The 27,850-nt window shown below is 37.2% G+C and overlaps 1 protein-coding gene across 3 annotated transcripts; it reads right to left on the reverse strand.

Moving 5' to 3' along the window:
• Nucleotides 1–1,291: 1,291 nt before the first annotated feature.
• On the reverse strand, nt 1,292–16,435 carry LOC103719517 (ASC1-like protein 1). 3 transcript variants are annotated; one of them, XM_008808808.5, is made up of 6 exons: nt 16,034–16,435; nt 11,899–12,110; nt 11,647–11,802; nt 5,260–5,445; nt 1,842–2,026; nt 1,292–1,551 (listed from the first exon to the last, which is right to left on the reverse strand). In XM_008808808.5, exons 1-6 carry the CDS (start codon nt 16,169–16,171, stop codon nt 1,520–1,522), a joined length of 909 nt encoding a protein of 302 aa, XP_008807030.1. In that variant the 5' UTR covers nt 16,172–16,435; the 3' UTR covers nt 1,292–1,519. The 3 variants fall into 3 exon arrangements, with proteins under 3 accessions (XP_008807030.1, XP_088563145.1, XP_089782231.1); XM_088707019.2 differs by lacking the exons at nt 1,292–1,551; nt 1,842–2,026 and adding an exon at nt 3,000–3,489 and having other exon boundaries at nt 16,034–16,400; XM_089926105.1 differs by lacking the exons at nt 1,292–1,551; nt 1,842–2,026; nt 16,034–16,435 and adding exons at nt 3,000–3,489; nt 15,199–16,027 and having other exon boundaries at nt 11,899–12,088.
• Between the last annotated feature and the right edge of the window lie 11,415 nt (nt 16,436–27,850).

Here is a 27,850-nt window from a genome sequence, read left to right on the forward strand (position 1 = left end):
ACATGACATGAAGAACGACTTACGAATTTATTTATAATATAAACTTGGCACTATATTTATGAAAGATGGATGATTTGTTTATGCATAATTTGCTTTATGACCTATTTTTAATATACTATATTATAAATGCTTATTTTGAAATATCTGTTATTGTCCTTAAATGTATATCGTCATGAAAAAACTTATGCTTGATCCGATAAGGTAGTGAAAGGTTTATTTACTGAGCTGTATCGCTAACATCCCTCGTTTTTATTTTTCTCTCTCCAGGTGAATAGGATCGATAGGGGCGAAGGATGGTCCAGGCTTGAGAGTTTGCGCTAGCAAGCTTGGCAATCTATATAGCAAAGCAGAACTTTAGTTTTTCAGTTGATTATGAAATTGTAGTTTATGATTTTATGAATAGTAAGAATTATGAGTTTAGTATTGATGTTGGATTTAGACGCTCTGAACTAATATTGATTTTATGTAATGAATGATAAATTTAGACTTCAAATTATTATATTTTGTTTGTGATGAATTTGAAGGTTAAATATAATATTGGTTTCGTGTTATCTTAGGTGGTACCGCTCAGTAGCACAGCCATATCATATTTCGAATTTTGGATGTAACAAATGGTATCAGAGTTAACCTGACCCATAAACTATATGGACTAGCTAACAGTGCAACACTAATTTATTGGAGCGAGCCAATCGTGGTGTTTATGATTAGATTTGAATGGATTCAAACTCCTGACAAGAACATCAGGACTTAAATGGAAAAAATATGTGATGACTCATGTGTTTAGTCCCATATCAATTATTCGCTAGGTAGATCTTGAATACTAATACAAAATCAAAGAATCCAAATAATACTTTCCAACTAACCTTTTTAGATGAGATCCAGTATTGTCACGTTATGCATCACTTTTTTCTTATGATTATATGCATTCCCTTTTGGATTTAAATTTTTATATGTAGAACTTGAACTTATGACAGCGAAATATGTCTTAATTTTTCCAGTCACTTTCAACCACCTCTGTTTACAATGGCAAAACATCGAACGCTATGACTCGTTAGTTTAGTTTTAAATATTTCTAATCCACGCAGTATTTGTATTAGTGATGGCCATTGTTTCTATTACTAACATCAAATAACAGCAATGGAGGGATTTGTCATTTGGGGATACTATGTTAACGAAACTATGGTTATTATTAACTCACTAACCGAAAACTTTGATATAGTCTGTCTGCTGCTAGACTGCTGGGGTGAGTTCGGTTGTGAAGTGGGTAATGCCCAGTTTCCAAATCACAGAGTTGCTGCAAAGTTTTTATTATATAAATTAACAGAGAACTTCTCCCTTTATTTCAAAGTCCCAACAAGTATAGTTGTGAGGTTAATCTGAAAAAATGAGAACAGGCTGATCCTCCTTCCAACACTCGCCAGCCCTCTGAAGAATAATAGCAACAAACAAAATAATGAAGCATAACATTTTAGTGAATTCGGTGTTTACAAAAGAGTACAGAGTTAACAGTCTTCCCAAGTTAATCTTCATGTTCCTCTTCACCTTCAGAATCTACATTGAAAAAAAAAGCATGACATAGATAGGAAAAACTTCCAAGTACATTGGGACATTGAAGAATGGAACATGAAAATTTATGTTGGACTTAATGGCTATAAAGTTGATATTTTAAAAGACCAGAATATGCTATGATTAATGATAACAGAAAGATTTTAGACTTAAACACTAACTTTATGAATCTACCATAAGAAGGTCAGATGTCTGTGAGTTTGTGTATGTGCATGTGTGTGGGCATTCATTTGGTGGATGTGTTTTGCAAATACGTCAACAGAAAAAGCAATTACCCGACCGAACGTCATCCCCAAGATGTCCTCTGGACTGGATTTGTCTTACAAGCATCTGGTAGATTAAAACCCACCAGTAAATGTGAAGAACAAGCAGGGAGAATAGAAGTGTATTGAAAACATAATAATATATGGGTCCTTCAAACTTGTGCTTCTCCTTGTCCAGAGTCAATACAACTTCATAACTGCCACATCAGGCCAAAGAAATGAGAGATGAGATTATATGTTCTTAACATACTCATATACAAAACTTCCAGATAGAATGGAATCAACTGATTCGATATCAAATCCGAGAGTTTAGTATTAGTTGCAAAAATACAAATGATATAGTGAAAAAATCGATATTATGCCATGAAAATAATGTACCCACTAGTATTTGTGCAAAAGAAAATCATTCACTTAACCTTATGAGTTAATAATGTAGAACTGGATAACTTCGAAATTACTCTCCAAGATGCCATATCAAACATGACAAAAATATCCAAAGTAAAAAATCAAATATTATTGGCCTTTTTCAAGAGAACATGCCCTTTCAGCAATTCTATGCCCAGCCTAACATGTATATGTTTTTCTGGAAGAGTGGCCAATGTCTGATAGGGTTGAATATGATCACCTAAGCATCAACTAACTTGGGTTCTTTTGCTCCTAAGAAGTACATAGTATGATAACTTTACACATGCTCTCTATGTATATGTGCATGTGCATATGTATGTATATCTATTTGGCAAATATCTGATATGGTTGAATATGATCTCACCTAAGCACCAGCTAACTTGTGTGGTCTTGCTCGTAAGAAGTACATAGTATGACAACTTTACACATGCTCTATGTATATGTATATGTATTTGTATATGTATGTGTATGTATATGTGTATGTGCACGTATATAATTAATACTCATAGAACCTACCTAAACTCTAAATCTCAGTCTCTAATCAAGCCATTTTTTAAAGATTAATATAGCCCATCTAAGCGACTGATGTTCTAATTTTGTTCCTTCAATGCTCTAGACAACAGATCATTGACCTGAGTCATCATGATAAGAATTGTGTTACAAGATTTAAGACCTTGACTTCATCATTACCTTCCACTGTAAGCATCTCCGCCCTGAGATCTTCCTAACGACATGAAGGTCATTCCACCATCACGATGATAGAGGTCCATGTAGGATTCTCGCACTATAATATTGCCGGTTAGCTGTTCTGGTGACCTCTAATCAACAATCAATAAGATATGGATCATCCATTAGACAAAGACTGTCTATGAATCCATCTATTCAACAAGGAAATAATTCACATATTGTCCAGTCTCAATGATTGACTTCAGAGTTATGATATGATCTCACTGTGTGCTCCTCATATGGTTCTTTATTGGGTTGCTCTTCTGCCTTCAAAATGCCAGATGGATCATGACCAGAACCTGCAAGGTTCTCGGTCGATAAATATTCAACTTCAACATCTTTGCATGATATGCTCTTCACATAAGAAAGTTTCAATTGCAGGCCCTTCATGCAATAGTTCCTTAGCTTCTTCACCTCATGACTCTTGAACTGCAGCTTGACCTCTAAGATCTTTTCAACATGTAGTGCTGCTGCAATTGCATCCAAAGTTGTCCTCATGGCAACTATTGATGTTTGTAAACATGAAACCCTGTCAATTCAGTTTCTTAATTGATGCTCCAACACATCTTGAATGAAGGCACCAAACCAAGAATTGAGTTCAGTGTGCATAAGCATGCTGAAGACAAGATAAGAGATCAAGAAAAGATGGGAGTAATAGATCTGGATATTTATGCTTTTAATACCAAATTTAATGCAAGACCATCTAGGGATGACCTACAATGCTCAGGAAGACCTAGGGAAGGATTTACGGGCTGATTAGACTGTTTTCTGTTCTGGCTTTGATTGGATTTGAGAACAAATGAAAGAACCACTAAATGTGCCCTAGGGCTTTGGTAGTAGAAAAACATAGAAGGAATGATTCCCAAGGGTTTCGGACTAAATAAGTTGGTTCATACTAGACCTATAACAACAACAAAGATGATAGTTTGAAGAGAACAGAAGAAGTGCGGAGATGTGAGACCAAGAGAGAATAATTCGCTAAACCTGGCCTTCAATCCTTTCGCCAAAAAAAAGAGAGATAAAAACAACATATAGTGCCTTCTTGCCAGCAACTGCCAGCTCAATTGGATAGCACCTCTCCCCAAGGGCTTGCCCATGGAGGAGGTCTAAGGTTTAAATCTTGCTCAATAATATAATACAAATATATACATACATATATGTGTGCGTGTATGGGTGTATGTAGTGCCTTTTTAATGCATGAAAATAGGGCCTTACCACAGCCCTTTAGGCAAGGTTCACAATCTAAGTACTGGACCCTGTACTGGTACCACGTCAATATAGTTTCAATATGCTTGGTACGGGATTGGGCATACCAAGACTCGGTACATCCCCCATACCAAGTCTCGGTTTAGTACTGATGCAGTACGGTATGCTCGGTAGGGGTGGTACACATCACTAGGGCGAATGTTGCTTTTAGGGTTGCTTCTATGAGCAATTTAGGACTTTGAAAGTGATTGTCGTAGAGTAAATCAGCGACCAACCCACTTATTTAACTCTAATTAAGATCCCCAAAAATATTAATCTACGATAAGTTAAATAGAAAATTTTGGACCACTTAAAATTCCTAAAATATATTTCAAATATAAGAAAGTATAGACAGATCTGGACTAGGTGACTGATGCTCCAATTTTTACCTTTGACATACCAAACAATAGATGATGGACTTGGATCATCATGATAAGGACTGTGCCACATAAGCTGAGCTCTTAATTTTAACAGTACATGTTATCTCCTTCCCATCAACTTGTTACTATGGTGGGATTTGTCTGTGCTATGTTTCTTCCCCATATGACCCTTTTTCCACCTTATAACCTTATTTTATTATAGTCTGTGCTATTAGTCATTCAATTTTAAGTCATTTGTCATCATAGATTATCAAACTATATGAAGAATCAAAACTCATGAGGCTTGAAACCAAACCGATCAGAGTTTGAGACAGTAAACAGTTGGCACCATAGATAAAAACAGTAAACAGTTGGAAGTTTAGATAAAAATGCTCATTGAAAGGAATACTTAGCAGCACATTGCAACTGTAATAAGTCCTTGCAAATATAATTCTTAAAAAATAGATTAATAAAGAGAAAGATAGATTTATCTTGAATTGAAATAAAATATACTACAATATCCAATTTCAACCCATCATGTTTAGTTGCTAATCTTAATGAACTATAAATCCATTTATCCATTTATGATGCATTGAAACTGCCCTAAATGGCTCATCCTTTTGCTGCTGTGTGTGACAGTGATAGTACTGAAATCATGCAGTTTAGAATACCTACATTGAGCCACTCATATTTACCTTGTACTTCGGAGGATCCAAAAAGGGAAATATATGAGGCGAAGTATAATCCATGAAGCAACAAAAAGAAGAAACGACACATTAGCCAGCCCTTCACTAGAACTATATTTGGCCATCTTCCCAATTTCTAAAAACACATCACTTGCATCATGAATGGCTAACACAACTGATCCAACACGAGCAAACCTGTTTGCGGGGTAAGATAAGAAACAGTCTCATGTCAAAAGAAACATAACCTTATTAACTAGCAACAAGAATAAGGATTTCTTAAAAAACGGAAAGGAAAAGAAAATAGATCAACTTTTTATGGTTTAGACAAGGTTCCAAACAGAAACCTTGCTAGAGTAATTACTATTTGCCTTTTTATGAATTCTCAAACCTATGCTTTTCATTTGTAGCACAAAAATTTAGTTGTCTTTCTAATGCTGCTATTCGTTTGGCAATTCATGGTTATACATATGGTTATATGTCATGCCATATAAAACAAATTGAGAAAAGAATTTGTCTGTAATAATACAGCCACAAATTAAATGTGGATTAGTGTTGGCTTGTCTGTGTGCAAGTCCACTAATTCTGTGTCATAGAATTGATACTTTACAAAACTTGTGTGCTTGTAGCAATTCAGATTGATAAATTAGAGGAGGTGATCATTACAAAATGGGCATAGAAATTATAGTCCAAGAGGCACATTTCAATAATTTCAGTGAAACCAGAATTTGTTTTTTGTAATTACCTTAGCAACCAACGCAATGATGGTGATACCTTATGATGAACACATTCATACTTTTGATGTTGCTGTACTCCCTTGAATCGGTAGTACCCTAGGGGTCACACCTCTACTCTTATTGAGTGAGGTTCTGGTGTCAAGTCCTGGATGGTGCATCCCTGCCCCAAATATTTGGACCACAGCAATTTATCATGGGTGGGCATTCCCTCTCTCTCACTCTCTCTCTCTCAAAAAAAAAAAGAATGAAAAGAAAAGGAAAAGAAAAAGCTGTCTTCACAGTTAAAGACAATTTATTAAGTGGCATCAGTTCTGATATCTTGAAGAAACTCTTAAAACAGGGCAAAATAGGTTAATTTGCAATTAACTAAGACAGTTCCTCAAAAAAATAAAAAAAATTTAAAAAAAAAGAAAAGAAAAATCTGTCTTCACCGTTGAAGACAATTTATTAAGTGGTATCAGTTCTGATATCTTGAAGAATTCTTATAACATGGCAAAATAGGTTAATTAGCAATTAACTAAGATAGTTTGTTAAGTTAATATACTCACCTCGTGAGAAATTTAAAGGATAAATGTAAAATATATGCTTATGGATTAACAGTTATCATCTGTTTGTGAACCGCGAGTAATTGTAAGTATTAGTGGAGAACTGATGATCAGGCCCCTATTCACTAGCATAACATCCAAGTGTGGGAATATAATGGTTTCTATCCATGCAGTGTTCTACTTGCAAAATCCAGTAAGGCTGATGCAAAGGGGCTTTACCATCTCGTGCATATCAATGGACTATTTTCTTATTCAGAATAAAACTAAATGGACCATTGATGTAACCCACTAAAACCTACTTTTAATTTATAAATAACACAGCAATGGATGACCAAGAAAACCTTTCTGGCATCTTGTACGCACCATGGTCATTGATTGGTCAAGAACTCAAGATGTCATCCATACACAACAGGCACTTGCAAAGCTTGAGATGTTCGAGAGTCCCAGTCAACCATAACTAGAGTTTGTCCAGTCAGGCTAAAAGAAAAGGAAAATCTGGTTGAAAGTGATTTTAACCACCATTCCAGTTAATCAATCACATGCATTGTGCATATAGTGTGGAAGAAGACTCAGACAGCTCTTTTCCCTTCTAAGTGGATGCCTCGATCATGGAGAGGCAGGCCTCAATCAGATGTATAACAGTGTAAGCAAACACCCTAAGGCCTTTTCCTTCAGTTTCACTTCAAGGTACTCACTTTTAGAGCCTCAACTCAGAGTTTTAAATTCTAATTCTAAGTGGTTGGTCCACATAAAGAGTTCTACTCATCTTTGTTTTCACTTCCACCAGAAGTTTTGGATGTTTATGTTTGTCTAAAGCTATCCGTAGTGGATGCTCAACAGAATTTATTTGCATTTTTCTTGAAATATTTTTGCAATTAAAAAGGTAGAAGTATTACAGTTCCCAGATTGGAAAAGCTTTGTCAGTGTTGATGTCACGTTCTTATAGTTTGTTCCCTTCTTTTCTTGAACAAATAAGAACTCCTTTCATGGTCGAGAGACTAAAGCGCTTTCCTTTTCTCATCTCTAGATTAAGTGTTGTACCCAAAGTTCGCCGTCTCTGTATCGGACCCCGTACCGGTGCCACACTAGCACAGTGTCGATATGGTACGGTACGAAATTTTTTTTGGCATATCGAGTGTCGGTACGCCATCCATACCGGATACTGGTACTGAACCAGTACGGTACGGGGTCATATCTATTATCAAGCTTCTTAAACCAAGAAGCTTCCTATATACACCCACGATTATCAAGCTTCTTAAATCAAGACCCATTCAACCAAGGTTCATATCTTGGTATTGGACCTTATACCAACACCATCTTGGTATAGTGTCAGTATGCTCGGTACAAGGGTCGGCTCGGAATACTAAGACTTGGTAGGCCTCCCATATGAAGTCTCGGTTCGGTACCGATACAATACAATACATCCGGTATAGGGAGATACGTGCTACTATAGAAAAACTTGCATTCAACCAAACACTCAACCAAGATAAAAAAAAAAAAAATCAATCTTCTCTAACATTGACTGTTGGGATTAAAACTCCCATGGATCTTCATATTCGTAGAGCTGAAAGAAAGAAAAAAATAAAGTACATCCCATTTAATCCCATTTACTTTGATAATTCGAGCGCAAAATACTGATATTTTACATATTCATTATTTTCCATGTCTATTCCCAAGTCTCTGGCCAAACACTGACTCAGAATGCCTGGAAGCAAGTAGTGGAACAGGAAGTCAAGGCACTCCACAAAAATGAGATTTGGAGACTTGTTGCTCATCCAAAAGGAAAAACATGTTATTGGATGTAAATGGTAGTACATATTGAAGCATAATCACAACAATGCATTAGAATGATTGAAAATTATATTTGCTGCAAAAATATACATAAATGTAAGTGTAGTTTCATTTGAATCATTTTACCTAGTAGATAAGCTTGAGTCTGAGATTTCATCTCAACAAATGTCAATCCAGACCAGTCATCATATCAACTTTAGAAAACTTCTTCATGGAGAACAATGAGATGTCTACGGGAAACCAAGGTTTGAATACAAGAGTGAGGTAAATAAAGCGCACAAGGCAAAATTTATGGCTTCAAACAATCACTAAGCTCCTTCCACCAAAAGAAAAAACAATCACTAAGGTCCTGATTCAGTCAAAGTCAAACCACTGTAGTAATGAAAATATATGGACTCAAAAGGTTGTTAATAACTCTATTCTCAACAAGCACAATACCTCAACTCACATTACGCTTGTATAATATTGGTAATATTATGATACTTTGCAATGTTACTATAAGTAAAAAGTTCGTTGGAATTCATTTTCTCTCAAGGAATTGGAATAACACTAAATCTTTTTTTCTTGGAGTGGAAGTTGCCAAATTCACCAATGCTGATCCCAAGCCGGATGAAGAAGTTGGAAGGTTGGCACTAGATTGACAGCAAATCATAAAAAGCATGTCAAACTATGAAAGAGGTCCAAGTTCAATAACATCAAAGGAATCCATAAAAAGGAATTCCTGGGAAATGGGGATCCATAAAGCAGACTCCAAATAATTTGTACATGGGATGATGATTATGGTTATGATTGAGGAAGACATGATAAAACTAAATAAAATGCTACCAAGCTATTTACTGAAAAAGATTTATTTTGAGTAAAGCCAATTAATGCACCCATTCTAGGAGGATGTAGGACAATACCAAAGGTTGGTTGGTAAGCTAAATTATTTAATAATTCTGATATTATATTTTATATATATATATATATATATATATATATATATATATATCACAACTCAATCCATGCAAAGTCCAACAACCACATTGTTCACATTTTAGGCATGAGCAAGGAGTATCCAAAACATATTATTCTCTTATATACATTACAGAACTATAAATTTCAATAAAAAAAAAATAGCAATATAAATAACATCCAAATGTTTAGATTTTCATTTTTGCAATCCCCATTAATTAATTTTGCAATAGGTGTAAAGTTCTCTTTCCATCCTGCATTTATAATAACTCTACCTTATACATACACACATATATACATATGTAACTACATAAATACATCTCGATGTACAAGCTATATATATCATACACAGGATGGAAAAGGAGGAGTTTGCACACATTGCCAAATTCAAAGATGAAGGTTTCAACATGAAAATATAAACCACTGAGTATGATCTACAAGGTGTAAAATGTAAACAAACAGAAAAACCTTGTGTTGAAGACCTCTTACCTATGCATCAAGTCATCCCAAAATATGAATTTTATCACATACAGAATATTTTAATTCTGGGACAACTTGATACATAAACAAGTGGCCTCCAAAACAAATGTTCTTTATTTATTGGCATTTCTCAACTCGTAATTCTGCAAGACCCACCTTAAAATTTGACAGTGCATGTGTGTCTAAGTGTCCTGAATTGTCCAATAAAAACTCAGACAGAGGGACATGGCTAATGTGTGTCTGAGTGTTCTGTCTAAAGGAGACATTGGAATCAAGATAAAGGAGTGGACGGTCAGCTTCATTTAGGTCACCTGAGAAGGGGCAGAGAACAGCACTCGGTTGCTTCATCTAAGAAGGGAAAACAAAGAAGAAAATCAGAGGAAGGAGCAAGAAGAACATGAGAATATGCAACACAGAGAGGCTCTAAGATGAAGATGAAAGAGGTACAGAAAAGACAAACACAATAAAACTAAATGACACAGCTGTGTAAATTGAGGCCGATTAATCAATTTTGATAAATTACATAAGCATGGGAAAATGGCTGAAATAACTCTTGCGCAAGGTCTAGAAATATTAGAAAGCAAGTGCAACACCATAGGGAGAAATTTGCAATAACCAACAATTTTGTGATCATAGTACAGCCAGTCATGATTCATATTCTAGTTGATATCATGATTCCATGTTACTCGTATCTAGTAGTGACGGTTATTGGCCTGCACTAGCAGCCTTCTCTTTATTACCTTGAGAAATTTTCAGCTTTAAGACTGGCAACGTTCATCTCACATGCATCAAACTCCCACAACTAGGCCTACTTGAAACCTAATGCAGCATCTCAAGATTCCTGCCTTGAGAACCTTGAGAGCTTACTAACCCTTTTCACCATGTTTTGACATCTAAAGAGGCAGGTCCATCTACATTCAGTGTTATAAGGTTGCCCCATGCCACACCAGCTAGTCGAGCTTTTTGAAGCTTGATTTTAACAACCAGCATGCTTTGCTGTCAATGGTTTTTTAAGCTGATTCACAATCAGTACCAATGTAATATTGTTGAGTTCCCCATTGCAGATGTTCATCAGTCATCTATGCAATCACTAATGTATCTGGGTTGGATCACATTTGATTGCAATTCAATCATATTTTCTTCCATTTCATGACACTTCTACAATTATGGTCTTGCTGTACATACTTTCTCCATAACTACTCTGATGATACTTGCTTTCTCACCAGCAACACACGTGTATGGCTTTCACCCATCTGCTAAGCTTGTGCTTCTAATGCCAATTAACCTCATTTCTATTTCTATTCGTACGTACTCAAGTTCCATCTATTTTCATTTTGCTTATTAGAACCTTGGCAAATTCCTTTCTACTCTGTCACATCATCTTTATTGTGGCCAAAGTCTCTGCATCAATCCGCCATCATTCCTATTCCAACCTTTATACCATATAAATGCCTGCCTGTTGTATTAGAATAAATTACATAGTATGGCACATCGGCACATGAATATGGACTATATTCTTCATGTATCATTATATATAATGTACATGCATTTATCATATACAAAGAATATATACACAACCTTCATGCTGCCTTATGATCATAAACGAGTCCTATGTAACTGTGCATTGACACAAAGATGCAAACAAACACAAATGGCTTTAAGCCCTAGTAAGATAACGGTTTCACTTTTATACTTGACCCTCAAGTTTCAATAATAAACATTGAAAAAAAAATAGAACACTCCAAGACACTAAACAACAAGAAAATATAGCAAATACAGTCAACCATGAGTTTGACCTCAGCACACCATGGTTCCATAGACAGGATTGGTGAGCAAGAATGATAATAGAAAGTAATCATGGCTCATAACCAACATCCAGTACAGAGATAAACCTGAATATATATGACAAGACTATAAGAACAACAGTTGCCACGTGATGAGACATTGACACTCCAAAGTCTGACCGCCTTGTCTCCCATAACATCAGCGCAAATATTGAATAGGTGTAAAATCCAGCAGCATACATGTATGCAGCCTTGAGTTTAAACCTGAGAAACATGAAACAGCATCATTAGATTTCCATACAAATAAAATGTTATCCTCACAAAGTTAACTGAGAAGAAGAGGATTTATGTAAATCTTACTTTATTTTTTGATCTGGCCAAACCTGCTCTCCTGGTCCTACCCAAAAGTATCTGGTATTTTTGAACCACGGCTCATTATATGTAACAGACAGAGATAGCAGCTCTCCTGAAAGAAAATAAACACACTTCCAAGCTGACTCCTTAAATTTGTTGATCCTTTTTTGCCTTTCATTAGCTTCCAGTCCCTTTCCTATAAGTTGGTTTGCCAACCTCTACATCAACCAAAGAAAAAGGTAGCCCAAAATAGCAAACAGGACTTGAAACAAAGACATAAGAAACTGCAACAACAATCCAGTAAATCATAAAATGTGCCACTCACCAAATCCTCAATGAAATTTCACTTAATCTCAGCACTGATTAGATCAGTCAACATTCATACACACCAGTTCAAATGACTGTATGGCTTAATAATTACCAGTGGTTCACAACTAGTGATGGAGTCATATTATTCTACATATGGCTAAATATTCGAAATGATATAGTAAGTAGGTATTATCATATTTTTGGTTCTTTTTTGTTTTGGGATGCACAGACCCTTAAAATTCATTTACCACTCTGGAGTCTGATCTACTGTTTAAGAAGAGTATCCCTCCTGTTTATCCGGATGAACTGGAAAGTAACTGAGAAACAAAAGATGGGGAGAATATAAGGGTGAAAAAAAGTGGATAAAGGTCTTGGTGACAAAACTACTAATGATAGCACTACATGTCTCAAGCTTCATTTGGCAAGGATTAGAGAGGATAAAAATGCACTAATCTTCCTCCTAGGTTCAAGGATATAGTAGTTTAGGCTGGTTCAAAGGGGAATCAGCTGATAATATCAAGTACAACGCACTGAATCATCATTTAGCATCAGAGTTTGCATGTTTAACCTTTTGGACAAACAAGTTTGGCTCCGAGACCCTACAAATGGTGATAAAAACAAGCAAGGAGGCATGTCAAAAGAAAGAGAAAGCATAAAATTTTAATGCAACTTCTTCCCTCCCCCCCACCCCGGCAAAAGAAAAAACTGATGATTAAGGTCACAATGTTGTCAGTCCAGAAGACCATGCTTCTATTCCTCGGAGCCCGGCTAGTTAATAGAGGATTGACAATGGATATACAAGCAAGTCATCAACAAACAATTTCTGCAAACTAGAGGACAACATAGATGATGAGTAGGATGAGGATGAGGACTGTTGTGTTTTCTTTATTTATATTATGTCTCTTCCTATTAACGTACATCTTTTAACATAATGAAAGATCTCTCTTAAATAACATATGTTGTTTGTGTTATTTCATACATTCTGTGCATTGACCAGATCAAGGTGCTAAATTGGTTTGGAAGGTCAAAATTTCTTTTTGAAAGCTCAAAACATATCTCCTTGTCACATTAAAGAAATCAAAGTTTGAAAGTAACCTAGATCACAAGGAAAAAATTTAAAAAATAATAACATTTTGTAGCATGTCTTAACTTTTTTGGCACATATCATCCCATTCCTACGAGGTGTCAGCCCCTGACCAGCACAAAGATGACAAGCTACAATGTTATCAAGTACCCAAAAAGAACACTTGAATTCAACCATTTTGATTAAAAATACATGTCATGCCTTTCAATGGTCAAATATATATTTTGTAAAATAGCATGTAAAAGGTTCCACATGCCACCAAAAGACACTTTTAAAAAACTTTTTAACTTCACATCCAGTTTGCTGGTTCCTCATTAATAGCTAATGAACAACAGAATATCCACATACTTCTATAGAATAACAATTTCAAACCCTACGATTACAATGCTTAGATACTACCAAAGCTCACTAAGTTTACGTGTGAAGACTTTACAAATCTTAAGTTATTCACAAACAAATCACTACTCACTATTTTTTCAGCATCTCACTAATAGTAAAGGTGTCCAAATTGTTATCCTTGATAGAAATGAAATGACAAGCCTGGATTTTATAACATGCAGAACAATGTAGATCCTTTCATACTACCCTGAGTAAGAAACTTTCATAGTTCTTCCCAGTGATCAACATCCAACTAATACAAGGGGCAAAGCCTCTTTCTAACCAATAAGGAATGGCAATGTGGCTGGATGTGGGCCAAGGACACTTGTGCTTTAGACCATACCATGCACAAAAATTTAAGCTTAGATAAAATCCTGTCTCGGCTTAGGCTGATCCTAAAGCAGCTTAAGTCTAGCCCAAAGCTAAAATTATCTTTTGAAACATAATTTGTAAAGTAAATAACTTTTCTATGCAAAATCCATTTTGACCCCTTATCTCTTCTCCAACCCATCCTTGTTGTCTCCTCTCCTCCTCCTACCCTACCTCTTCCTACAGTGCCCTCTCCTTTTCCTCCTCTCCCCTCTCCTTTCCTCTATTTTTCCTTATCCCTCCCTTCATCGTCGCTCCACATCTTCTTCTAAGTCTTCTCAGCGGCCTTCTCAACACATCTTGACCCCCTAAACCTCCACTTCACCAACCTAAGCAAGAGTCTCCAACCAACCACAGTGCTAATCTGCCTCAGATTCCCAAGACTCCACCACTCCAATTGCCATTTCTTCTTCTGAAAGATACCTACTTTAAGAGGAGTAACCTTATGACTCATAGTTTAGGGGGGGGGGAGTGGAAAATATAGAAGTTGACAATAAGTAATCTGAAATTAAAGTTACGTCATTAAACAACAAAAGTGGCAATTTTTTATGTATAGCCTTTTTATTATATGAAACAAAACAAAAGGATAATAATCACATCAACGTGTAAACAGCACCACTCAACAAACAAAAACATGGAATGCATCAAGAAGCATGTGGCAGGTTAGGCAACGGTGTTTGCAGGTGAAACTGATGAAAATCTAGAAGGCAACCAATGCTACACATGCTAAGCCATGTTCCTTGTCTTAAAAGACTATAAGTGATTGATGGGCAACCAGGTGGCACACCAGGTGCATATCCTAGTAGAGGTACAACTCTAAATTTAGCCCTGTCATATGTTGTGCTTCACCTCCTAATCTTAGGCCTATCCTACCTTGTCCTCTGTCTATATACTTGTTCCTCTTCTCAAAAGGGCCTCTAATCAATTACGCATAGGCCAGACCATTTCAATCAGCATCCTAGAACCTTATCGTCGGCTATCACAGTTTTCAGGATTTTGTTAAATTTGTTGTTTCTAGAATTACTCTTTCTGAATGAATCCATATCCAACTCTGGACTTCCATTCTTACATGTACTTTATGAATTCAACCTCATGGGTGCATATTACTCATGTATTCTTACAAAAATATATCAGTTGCCACCAACAGTTAAGAATCCAGTGTATACCACAGCATATATGCAGAGAGATCTCCCTCGTGTTTTCCTTAAAAGTGAAACATAATTGATAAGCTGTTTTCTTCATAAATGTTCGGAAGCCTACACAAGCCCGCTGATATATTTCACTTCTACAACAGAAAGCATACATTCAAGACCAGCATACTGATCAATAATCAAAATAACTAAAGTCATGGAAATATTGTGAAGAGAAGGTGAGAAACAATATCCAAGCAACATGAAATATTTAACTCTCTTAATTCTATTGGAAAGTTCGAGGCTTCTTTCGTAGCAGCAAGCATCTGAAAGACTTGAAAAGAGAATTAGTCAAATTCATAAGTTGCAAAACGAAGAAGAAGAAGAAAGAAACTACTTAAGAATTCCTTTACTTCTATCTCAGTGTCTCCTGCTATCTTGTTCGCTCCAATCTACGGTGAAAAAGAACAAACTGAACACTCATCATCTTTCCCATCCCCTCAAGTAGAATACAAGAGGTTACTCGCTTTCCTAAAGCCACTTCCGACAAAACTTGCTGCTAGTCAAGATAGCTTCAATCCAAATGGCTCGACTTTTACCACATCAGGGCTATACCCGCAGGACCAAAACAGCTACAAATACCAGACTTTACCACATATGAAAGAGATCAAAGACTAAAAAACTAATCCATCCGCCCAAAATACAAGAACCTAGTTTTCCGAATCAAAAACTCATCCAACTAACAACTTAAAAATGGGATTTTTAAGGAAAAAACTCCGTGCAAAACAGGAATAAGAAAAATCTAGCCCGATTCAAGCTATTCTAGCAGGGGAAACTGATGAAACCGAGCAAAGGGAAGCTCGAAGCACACCTCGAACACGAATCTATCGAGAAAGAACCGGACGGTCGGGAAGAAGAGCACGAAGAAGGGCAGAGCGACGAAGTCCTCGTAGACAGGGTAGGACTCCTGCTTCCAATCCACGGAAAACAAGGCTTCGACCAGTCCCATCTCGAGCCGACACGCGATCGACAGAAAGCGACGCCGATCGAAGAGAGGGACGGAGAAAATTCGAGCGATCCAGAGCGATGGGATCGGGGAAGAGCGAGTCTGGGAGGCGAAAACGATCCCTCTTTGTCTAGCATGCTAGTTCAAATGACAACTATTTGTCCATTTTTTATTTCATTCGCTTTTTTGTAGTTCTGACGTGCAGTAGTGAAATATAAATACCATTCTACAAATAAATGAAGTCCAGTTCAGCGAGTGCACAAAGAACGAACATGATGGATTTCAGGAAGTCGAAATATTTATGGCATTAGGGATGAAAGAAGGGCGATGTGCCCCAATGTTCTTGGATGACAAAGATTCCTCGATCCGAGGGCTGTGAGCATTTCGTATCTAACAGTATAAAGGCAAATAGACCTATAAAATCATGAATTAGGCTATAAATTGGGTCTTTTCTTTTTTTTTTTACAGAAGGAAAAAAAAAATTTTATTCGTACTCAAAACTCAAATTGGTTGATTCTGACCGAGTTCGAAGAGAAATCCAAGATATTTATTGAGCCGTCTCTAACCTCTTTTGTTTAGGTGAACCCATAATTTCATCGGATCTCAATCATTTGGACCTATGAGATCGGATTTGAGTCTAAAATATTATATGTTTAAAAAATTAGATTATATTAAAGATATATAGTTTCTTGTCCTATGCAATCCATTAGGACTGAACGAGTCTAAATTAGGTCACATATTATTGGATGCCCTGACCTTGTCCATCTAAAAATTTTATAACTTTAAAATATCTAATCCTTCTTTCACTTGTTTTGGATTTATTAAACTATTTTAGTTAGAAATGGATAGCTCAACTTGAGCTGCATTGTTGTGGATAACATTGATGGTTCATATTTATTAATTATATCAATTTATTATTTATGTTGTTATTATTGTTAGACATAGAATGAATATTGTAGTTTTTTCTTCTTGTATTGGATCTGAACCTAGACCCCACCTGGTCTAGGTAGAACCCATTTGGTTCGATTTGTTCCCCATTCAGCTCAAAAAATTAGATGGATCTTAAATGTTTTTTTAGAACCTAACTTGATCTGATTTGGTTAGCTAATGAGTTGGATCTGAGTATAAAATCATGACTAAATAAATAAATAAATAACTGAAGAAAAGTTCAAGCCATACTAGATCCGGCCAAAACGCGCTTTATTGCACCTCAAGTAAATTGTCATGATGATACAAAAATGCTTAAGTATACAAACTTTTGGCAACAAGTAATCCCACCGCCCTTGACATATGATACGTCCATGCTCGAAATTAGGTTGCTAAAATTAGATGCATTAACTATTGCATCTTCTTATCAAGTTGGATCCTAGGCTAATACGAACACACTAATTACCTCTTCTGGTTCGTGGGAATTCCCGTCAAGAAACAAAAGTACTATATATCATTGATGGAAGAAAAATATCATGAAAAAGTTTCAATTAGCTAACGCTGACCGACGAGCTGCTCTACAGGGAAAGGATAGAACTAGATCTATTTGTACACGTGCGAGGAAGAGAAAAAGTCAATTACGCACCCAATCCCATGTCAAGGACTCCCATGGAGAATTAGACCACCCATAAACCGTTTGACATTCATTCCTGAAGGAAATGTAAGAAGAGCAATCAAATGCCAGGACTTCTATTCAAACTCTGAAACTGCTATTAGTTCTACCAGAGAGAGGCAGTAATAGGAAGACCTTGGGGCAGCCGGTCAATATTTTTGGATGATGTAGAAACTTCTTATGGAACGAAATGGAGGCGGCTGACTTGACGAATGGTCAACGCAGTAGCAGTTCTTCAGACGAAGAACTGGAGTGCCACAATCTCGGAAGACGCTGACTATTTTGGACTAGTGTTCATGCGAGTCCTACAAATATTCTTGCTAGATTTTTGAGTGTTATTGCGCTAAGTGGACGAACCAATAGCCTTTCTTCAACGAAATAAGTGGTGGCGACAGGAGCCGGGTCGTATCTTTCGGTCGAAAGAAGGATTCACCTTTCTTCACGCACTCCGATTTTGACCCATCTGCACAACTCTGAAAGCAACCAGTGGATCATCCAACGGTGGATTCGCGCGAAGGTGAATCTTCCTTTCGCGCGAAGATGCACCCCCAGCCCCAGGACTTTGTCTTTAAAAACGAGCTCTTAAATCACCACGAACTCGAGCGTGGCGTCCGAAGGCGACTTTAAAGCAGGAGCGCTCGGCAATGGCGATTTAAAGGATCGGTTTGGCGAGGGGAACGATCTTGGTGAGGAGAAGAAGGCGTGTTCGGGGGCCTAGGGTAGGAATCGTCGAAGGTCCGATGGGTTCGTGGACTGGCCTTCGGCTCCGGCAAATGTTTTCATTCGGTTCTCGTTTTATTCTGATGAACATCGTTCTCTTCTTCTTCTTGGGTAGGAGATTTAGGTTATGTAGTAAAGATTTTTCTATCTCTCTTTTCAGTTCCAATTAGAAGACAGCACAAACACCGTTGGATTGTTCTTCAGCATGCGTTGAATCAATAACCTGTGACTTCTTGGTTGTATGTTCAGCGTCTTGGATTTGCATTACAAGGGCTGCACTGCTCACTGCGGTATATTGCCCCCATGCTTTTAGATCCTTTATCGCCTTTTGTCCCCCTACTGCGGTATTTGATGTTTTCTTGGATAAAAACAGTTCCATGGTCAAACTTAATTGCCAATTAAACGCTTAAAAGATGTCAATGATAGCCCCTCGCTTTGACTGAAAATCTCAATGTGCTGCATCTAAGGTTCTTTTTCGGATGAAACTATGTATGTTCTAAACTTGATTTGTGGATACCCCTTATAAACGTCGGAGACTGGAAATTCCGTAAGATTTGTTGGACTTAAACTAAGGGTCTATGAAACAGGATTCAGATTTCAGTTTTCTACATAAAGTTGACTCAAAACTTTTATAGTCTAAGCTACCTATTTACCTCGAATGGGATGCTTTAGTGGCGATAATTCAATTCTCTCTCTCTCTCTCCCTCTCCCTCTCTCTCTCTCTCTCTCTCTCTCTCTCTCTCTCTCTCCCCCCCCCCCTCTCTCTCTCTCTCTCTGGACTCGTTATGATCACCCTCTTCTTCTGGCCTCTATCAATTTTGAAAGCCATCTTCACCTGTCAAGTGTTTCTTACTGCCATGGTGACGTCGAAGCGCCTAGGGTATACGTGCTACTGCATGGTCACGGGTTCTACCGCACAGGTTGTACGTCCCGGCCACATTGGTCGTAAGTCCCCTATACACGGGTCTCAGGACAACTGGTTTTTATGATTAGTTTTTTTTTTTTTTGTCTCAGTTAGAAAATTTTAATACTATAAAATTTTGATTTTTGTAAATTTTTTTATTTAAAAAATTAGTAGTTAGTGTTCTTGGAGTTAGAATAAAACTTCAAATTTCATATTGAAAAATTGGAGAAAAAAGACACCTTATACTACTTATAAATACGGCTATTGGGGCTCCTCTTATAGTCATACTTGAGATACTTAAATTATTAATTAGTGAACATCGTCTTGTAAAAATTGTTCTTTTCTTCTATTTATTCTCTCACTCGTCTGTTTTGGTACATTTCTAAGTACGTAAGAGTTGTATTCTTGGAGTGGTCGGCCAAGATAGTATTTTTGGCCTTGAAAAAATGAGTGATCTATCCTGCTCTTCTACAAACCTCCGTCCATCCGTGTATTGTACGTGCCATAGTAGGGTTTCTATCTCGCCACAATCAGTTGCGCCGACATGTCCTCCTACCTTCAATTTTTCAACCCAAATATCCCTGGCATTAGTTGGTATAAGAACATGGTTTCAAGATGCCACCCTGCCCCCACTATATCAAAAAGCATGTTGAATGTAAGCAAGATCTATGAGTCTTTGAAGTAGATGAATTACGCTGCTAGCTTGAACAACTTTGATATTCTAACTTTGACAAGAATATCAGTGGCTTCAGCAACGACAAAAGCAACGTAAATGTCGACATCGCCAGGATTCCACTCACTACTCTGATAGAAAGCCTTTTGATGATGAAAGTGAGTGTTTAAATAAAAAAAAAGTGAAAGATTTTAATCCATTCTACAATAGAAAAGCATCTTCATCGAGTAATTAAGATATCCAACACTAATGTGAACGAAGACTACATTACAACCATCATGACTTTGATATCAAAATAGACGTCTCCGATTTTGAAGAGCACTTGCAACCTGTTAAGTTAGTTGATTGGCTCCACATCACTGAACGAGTTTTCGAGCGAGCCTAATGAAGTTTCCGATGATCGACATGTGAATCTAGTCACCATATAGATTAAGAAGTATGCATCAATTGTGGAAAAATCTAAAACGACAATGTGAGCATGAAAGATGCAGTAAGATTCGAACATGGGACAAGATGCATCATGAACTCAAATATAAGATTCTGAAGATTGTCGCCAGAATAAATTTCTTAAGCTCCATAATTTTTGGAAGCACAATATTATCGTAGAAAAGTATATAATGGAATTAGAGCAACTCCTCATAACATGCGACATCCAAGAGATCGAAGAGCAAACTATAACATGATATCTTGGAGGACCAAAGTTTAAAATTGAGCAAGTTGTGTAACTTCAACCCTATTGGATGCTAAGCGACATGATAGGATTGGCGATAAAAGTCATGAAGCAATAACTAAGAATAAGTAATTCGCACTTTCCAAGATATAGAGATAGAGCATCCAACTGGGGCAGCTCCGTATCGAAGACATTGGCATCCTCCAAAGCCAGCACCTCCCATCTACCTCAAAAGAAGGACAAGGGCATCCTCAGCAACCCCAACCATTCCAATACCATCACCTTCAACCCTTGTAAGTATTTCAAGTGCCAAAGTTTTGAGCATATTGTAGCCGACTGCCCAAAAAGAAAGTTTGTCTCTTTGGTGGAAGAAGAATTGTGTGGAGAAGAGGAGGAAGAAGATCAGCCAATCAAATGGGATGAAAAAAGTCCGAGCGAGGAAGAGCTAGTGCATGCTGATCAAGGTAAAGTCTTGGTGGTCTGCTGCAACCTCAATATGACCATGGTAGCTGACAAAGAAGATTGTTTACATCATAACATCTTCCATACTAAATCCACTTTACATGGCAAGATGGAGGAATATCCAGCCAAACTTTGACATCCCAAGTACCTTATGCATGTGAGGATTTACATTTGGCGTCAATCATCAGATGTTGTTGATCATGGTCTAAATCTTGGATCAGCATTGTTAGGTACATTAGATAATGAACACCACCTACATCATATTAAAAAACATGGTCAAGCTATTATATCTCCTAGGCACCTAATCACAGTCCTGCTATTGGACTAATTCCACATCGTAATGGAGGTGAGATTATTCAAAATCCTAATGAAGATTTTGAAGACATATGCAAGGAGGTCTGCTGTATTGAGATGAATGAGACAAATAGAAGCAAAAGTTTAGAACCTTTCTTAATTGAAGGAAATAAAAAACTGCTACAATTGAGCAATAGATTCTTTTAAGCATAAATGCATCAATGCACTTCCCATGACCACCATGCAACTGCAGCCAGCAAATGAATTGAGCTACCTTGAAAGATCCTACAAGTTCTCCAATGGGTCCACCTTATATCCATTTGGTAATAGTTTGAGCTATACCAATTTCTCCTACAAAGTGGTTTCAACTTAGAAGTCTGTGGAGAAGAAGTTGGTTTTTAATCAAAATTGCCGATCAATTTTCCACAAACAATCTGCATATATTCCACCATGTTCTGCTAATTTGGTTGAAGATTTGAATTGTAGCGAAGACATAACTATAGAGGTCGAAGTGATCAACAAATGAAGTATTGGTGACATTAATCTTGTGATGCTTTACTCATGATTGCCTGAATGGTTGGAGAAAAGATAGATTATATTAAATTATGATGCCGACATGGAAAGACTTTTGAAAGAAGGATCTCAAACTTATGGATGTAGTGCTCTCAAAGAATGGAGTGTTAAAATTAGCACTGAGGGGAACATTACCATTATCCATGATTTTGTTGCCGAACTTAAGGGGATGGAACCATAAAGAGGATAGGCCTGGATCTAATCTTAGACCCCATGTAGTCTCCTTCAAGATGGCCTCTGGAGTTTAAGAGAAAGCTACAAAACATAATTTTTGTAGCTTTGGTATGCATGCAATTTTTCCTTGGGCTGAAGAACTTAATTTTTCCCACTCTTTAAAGGTGATACAATAAATTATATCTACATGGGAGTAGAACTCAAAAGGTTATCTTTTCTGAAAAACACTTTTTCTTAAGAAAAATCTTGATAAAATAGTAGGTGAAAGTCAAAATACTACCATCTTATCGAGTACAAAAAAGTTGGGTAGGAAGCATAACGACTTCGACGACAGGGATGGGGCCAACACCTCCTTTCTCTTCTATGACAAGAACACTAGCCTAGTTCGAGTCAAAATTAAGGACTGTTAAGATATATGGTGGTTCCACTACACCTACAAGCTGATTATGATTTTTCTTCTACATCATCAGCAATTATATCTCGCTTGACACATAACAAAGATAATGTTGTTTATATTACTGACCTAGCTACCTCATAATGATATAGCTTTTCTCTTGCCTTATCGTGAAGACTAAGAAGACCTAGACTTGATAGCAAGTCTTCTCCAACTTGGGGAGTAAAATGCTAAAGAACCTAGGGCGCACGTGACGTCGCATGGGTTGTGGGTCCATGCTGCATGGGTTGCAAGTCCAAACCACTTGGGTCACAGGTCCTTGCCACATGGGTCATGGGTCTCATACGCATGGGTCTCGAGACACAACTAGTTTTTTATGGTTAGTTATTTTCTTATCTCAGTCAGAAAAATTTAATGTTATGGAGTTTTGATTTTTGTGAACTTTTTTGTTGAAAATTTTTGATGTTATTAGAAAATTAGTAGTTAGGATTCTTCGAATTAGAATAGAACTTCAAATTCCGCATTGAAAAGTTGGAGAAAAGAGTTCCTTTATACTATTTATAAATACCACTATTGGGGCTCCTCTTGTAATCATACTTGAGATAATTGAATTATTGATTAGTGGCAATCCTCTTGTGGGCATTGTTTTTGCCTTCTCTCTATTCTCTCTCATCCCTTTTGGTAAATTTCTAGAATTTGCGAATAAGCATGTGAGAGATGTACCCTTAGAGTGGTCAACTAAGGTGGTATTTTTGGTCTTCAAAAAAGAGAGTGATCTGCCCTTTCTCCTCTTCGAACTACCATCCTCCCTTGTGTTATACATACCATAGTGGGGTTTCTATCTCGCCATAATTAGCTACGCTGATATATCCTTTCACCTTTAAGTTTTCAACTCAAATTCAACACCTCCCCAGCATCAGTTGGTATCATATCACAGTTTTAACATTCCACCCTGCCACTGCAATGTCAAAAAGTATGTTGAACATAAGCAAGATCTATGAGACTTCGAATTAGATTAATTATGTTGCCAGTTTGAACAACTTTGACAAAAAAATAGTGGCTTCGTCAATGATAAGAGTAACATGAATGCCGACATTGCCAGATTCCAGACACTATTTTGATAGAGAGCCCTTTAATGATGAAAGCGAGTGTTCTAATGAAAAAGTAGAAATTTTCAATTCATTCAACACAGAAAAGCATCTTCATCGAGCGACAAAGATATCCGGAACAAGCGTGAATGAAGACCACATTACAACCATGGTAACTTCGGTATCAAAATAGGCATCTCCGACTTTGAAGTGTGTCTACAACCTTTTGAGTTCGTTGATGGGCTCCACACTATTGAACAAGTTTTCGAGCCTAACAAAATTTCTGGTGATTGACATGTGAAGCTAATTGCTATCAAGATTAAGAAGTATGCATCAATTTGGTGGAAAAATCTGAGGCAATGATGTGAGCATGAAGAATGCGGTAAGATTCGAACGTGGCACATATGTGTTGTGAACTAAAACATAAGTTTATTTCTAAAGATTGTCGTCGGAATGAATTCTTTGACCTCCACAATCTTCGGCAGCACGATATTAATATAGAAGAGTATACAATTGAATTCGAACAATTTCTTATGATACGCGATATCAAAAAGGCCGAAAAGCAAACTATAGTACGATATCTTGGAAGACTGGAAGCTAAAATGAAGCAAGTCATGCAACTCCAACCCTATTGGATGCTGACTGACATGATACGATTGGCAATAAAAGTTGAGAAGCAACAACTAAGAACAAGTAATTTGAATTTTCCAAGGTATAGAGATGGGCATCCAATCAAAGAGTTTCATGTCAAAGATATCGGCATCCTTCAAAACCAACATCTTCCAACCACCTCAAATGAAGGATAAGGGCATCCTCAACAAACCGAGCCATTCCAACATCGTCACCTCCAACCGTCGCAAATATTTCAAGTGCCAAGGCTTTGAGCATATTGCAGTCGATTGCCCAAATAGAAAGCTTGTCTCTTTGGTGGAAAAAGAATCGTGCATAGAAGAAAAGGAAGAAGATCTGCTAGTCAAGTGGGATGAGAAAAACCTAAGCGAGAAAGAGCTAGTGCATGCCAATAAAAGTAAAGTTTTGGTGGTCCACCATAGCCTAAATACAATCGTGGTAGTTGACGAAGAAGATTGGTTACACCATAACATTTTCTACACTACATCCACTTTATATGGTAAGATGGAAGAATCCAGCCAAACTTTGACATCCCAGGTACCTCATGCATGTGAGGATTTTCTTTCGGCATCAAAGTCATCAGATGTTGCTGATCGTGGTCTTAATCTTGGGTCAGTAGTGTTGGATACATTAGGCAATAGACACTACCTACATCATGATGAAAAACACAGCCAGGCTATTGTGTCTCCTATGCACCCATTCAGCAGTCCTGCTATTGGATTAATGCCACATCATAATCGATGAGAGATTGTTTAGAATCCTTGTGAAGATTTTGAAGACATATGTAATTAAGGAGGCCTGCCGTATTGAGATGAATGAGATAAACAAAAGCAAAAATCTAGAACCTTTCTCAGTTGAAGAGAAAAAAAAATCTGGTATAAGTATAAATATATCGATACACTTCCCATGACCTCCATGTAACTACAGCCAATAGATGAATTGGGCTACCTTGAAAGAATCTACAAGTTCTTCAACAGATCCACCTACAAGTTCTTTCAACTCAGAAGTCCTTGAAGGAGAAGTTGGCTTTCAACCAAAATTGCCAATCAATTCCTCATAAACAGTCAGCACATATTCCACCATGTTCTGCTCTTTGGTTGAAGATCTGAATTGTAGCGAAGACATAACTATAGGGATTGAAGTGATCAACATGGGAAGTGTTGGTGGCATTGATGTTGTGATGCTTTACTCATGGTTGCCAGAAGGTTTGTGGAAATGGCAGATTATATTAAATTATGATTCTGCCATGGAAAGATTTTTGAAAAGAAAATCTCAAACTTCTGAACATAATGCTCTCGAAGAATGGAGTGTTAAGATTAGTGCTGAAGGGAACATTACTAGTAACCATGATTTTGTTGCCGAACTTAAGGAGATGGAACCGTTAAGTACATAGGGCTGGAATTGTTAGACCCCTTGCAGTCTTCTTCATGATGGTCGTTGAAGTTTAAGAAAAAGTAACGAAAGATAATTGAGCTTTGGTATGCATGCAATGTTTCCTTAATCAAAAGAACTTACTTTTTCCCGCTCTTCAAAGGTGGTCCAATAGATTTTATCTACATAGGTGTGGAACTTAGGAGGTTATCCTTTCTAAAGAACATGTTCTCTCAAGAAAATCTTGATAAAACAGTAGCTGAATATTAAAATACTACTCTATCATTGAGTACAAAGAAGCTGGGCAAGAAGCATCAAGACTTCGATGATAAAGACTGGGTCAACACCTTTCTTTTCTACGACTAGAACACTAGCCTAGTTCAAGTCAAGACAATAAGGGTTGTTTACATATTCGGTGGCTCAACTACACTTACAAGCTAAACATGGATTATGACTTCCCTTCCATAGCATCAACGGCTATATCTTGCTTGATAGATAACAAGGATAATGTTGCTGATATTGTTGACCCACATTGTAATAATATTGTTGATCTCTCGCCTTACCATGAATACCAAGATGACCTAGACTTGATGGCGAGTCTTCTCTAACTAGGAAGAATGACGCTGGATCACCTAAGGCACACATGCCGCTGCCTGGATCATGGATCCTGACCGCATGGGTCGCGGGTCCCAACAACATGTGTCATGGGTCTCATACGTATAGGTCTCGGGACACAGCTAGTTTTTGATGATTAGTTTTTTTTTATCTTAGTTAGAAAAGTTTAATATTAGGAAGTTTTGATTTTTGTGAACTTTTGTTTTAAGAACTTTTGATGTTATTAGAAGTTAGTAGTTAGGATTTTTTGAGTTAGAATAGGACCTAAAATCCCACATTAGAAAGTTATAAAAAAAAAAAAGAGCCCCTTTGTACTACTTACATATACCCCTATTGGAGCTTCTTTTGTGATCATACTTAAGATACTTGAGATACTTCAATTATTGATTAGTGAGAAATGAGAATTTTCTTGTCGGAATTATTGTTACCTTCTCTCTATTCTGTCTCTCTCATCCTTTTTGGTGGATTGCTAGAATTTGCAAGTGAGACATGAGAGTTGTGTCCTTGGAGTGGCTAGCTAAGATGGTGTTTTTGACCTTGGAAGAGAGTGAACCCTTCTATCCTGTCTATTGTCCACTCTGGTGATGTGCCGTAGTGGAGTTTCTACCTCACCACAATCGGTTACACCAATATACCCTTCTTCAAGTTTTTAACCTATGTTTAACACCTACCCAATATTAGTTGGTGTCAAAGCACGGTTTCAATATGTCGCTCTGCCACCACAACATCGAAGAGCATGTTGAACGTAAGCAAGATCTATAAGACTTCGAATTAGATGAATTATGCCGCCAGCTTAAGATTATCACCGAAATAAATTTCTTAAGCTTTACAATCTTCAGCAGTGTGGTATGACTCTAAAAAAGTATACAATGCAATTCAAGCAACTTCTCATGACATGTGACATTAAAAAGGCCGAAGAGCAAACTATAGCACGATATATTAGAAGAGTAAACCCTGAAATTGAGCAAATCATACAACTCCATCCCTATTAGACATTGAATGGCATGATACAATTGCCAATAAAAGTCAAGAAGCAACAACTAAGTACAAGTAATTCGCACTTTCCAATGTATAGAGATGGAACGTCCAACCAGAGGAGTTTCCTCGAAGATGTCAGAATCCTCCAAAGACAGCACCTCCCAACCACCTCAAAAGAAGAACAATAGCATCCTCAGCAACCCCAACCATTCCAACACTATCACCTCCAACCGTTGCAAATATTTCAAGGGTTAAGATTTTGGGCATACTGCAACCGACTGCCTGAATAAAAAGCTCATCTTTTTGGTGGAAGAAAAATCGTGTATGAAAAATGAGGAAAAAGATCAGCGAGTCAAGTGGGATGAGGAGAAGCAAATGAAAAAGAGCTAGTACACGCCGATCAATCTTAGACCCCGTTCCGGTATAATTCTATTATAGTATCCGTACGCGATTCGGTACAGTATAACTTAGCGTACCTAACATCGGTATGATATGGTACGACATACGAGTATGGTACGGTGCTGACCAGTATAATA

The sequence above is a fragment of the Phoenix dactylifera genome, chromosome 11 (assembly GCF_051530095.1).
Source record: "Phoenix dactylifera cultivar Ajwa chromosome 11, Ajwa_hap1_PhDact_Kaust_v1.1, whole genome shotgun sequence".
In the NCBI taxonomy this organism is placed as follows: domain Eukaryota; kingdom Viridiplantae; phylum Streptophyta; class Magnoliopsida; order Arecales; family Arecaceae; genus Phoenix; species Phoenix dactylifera.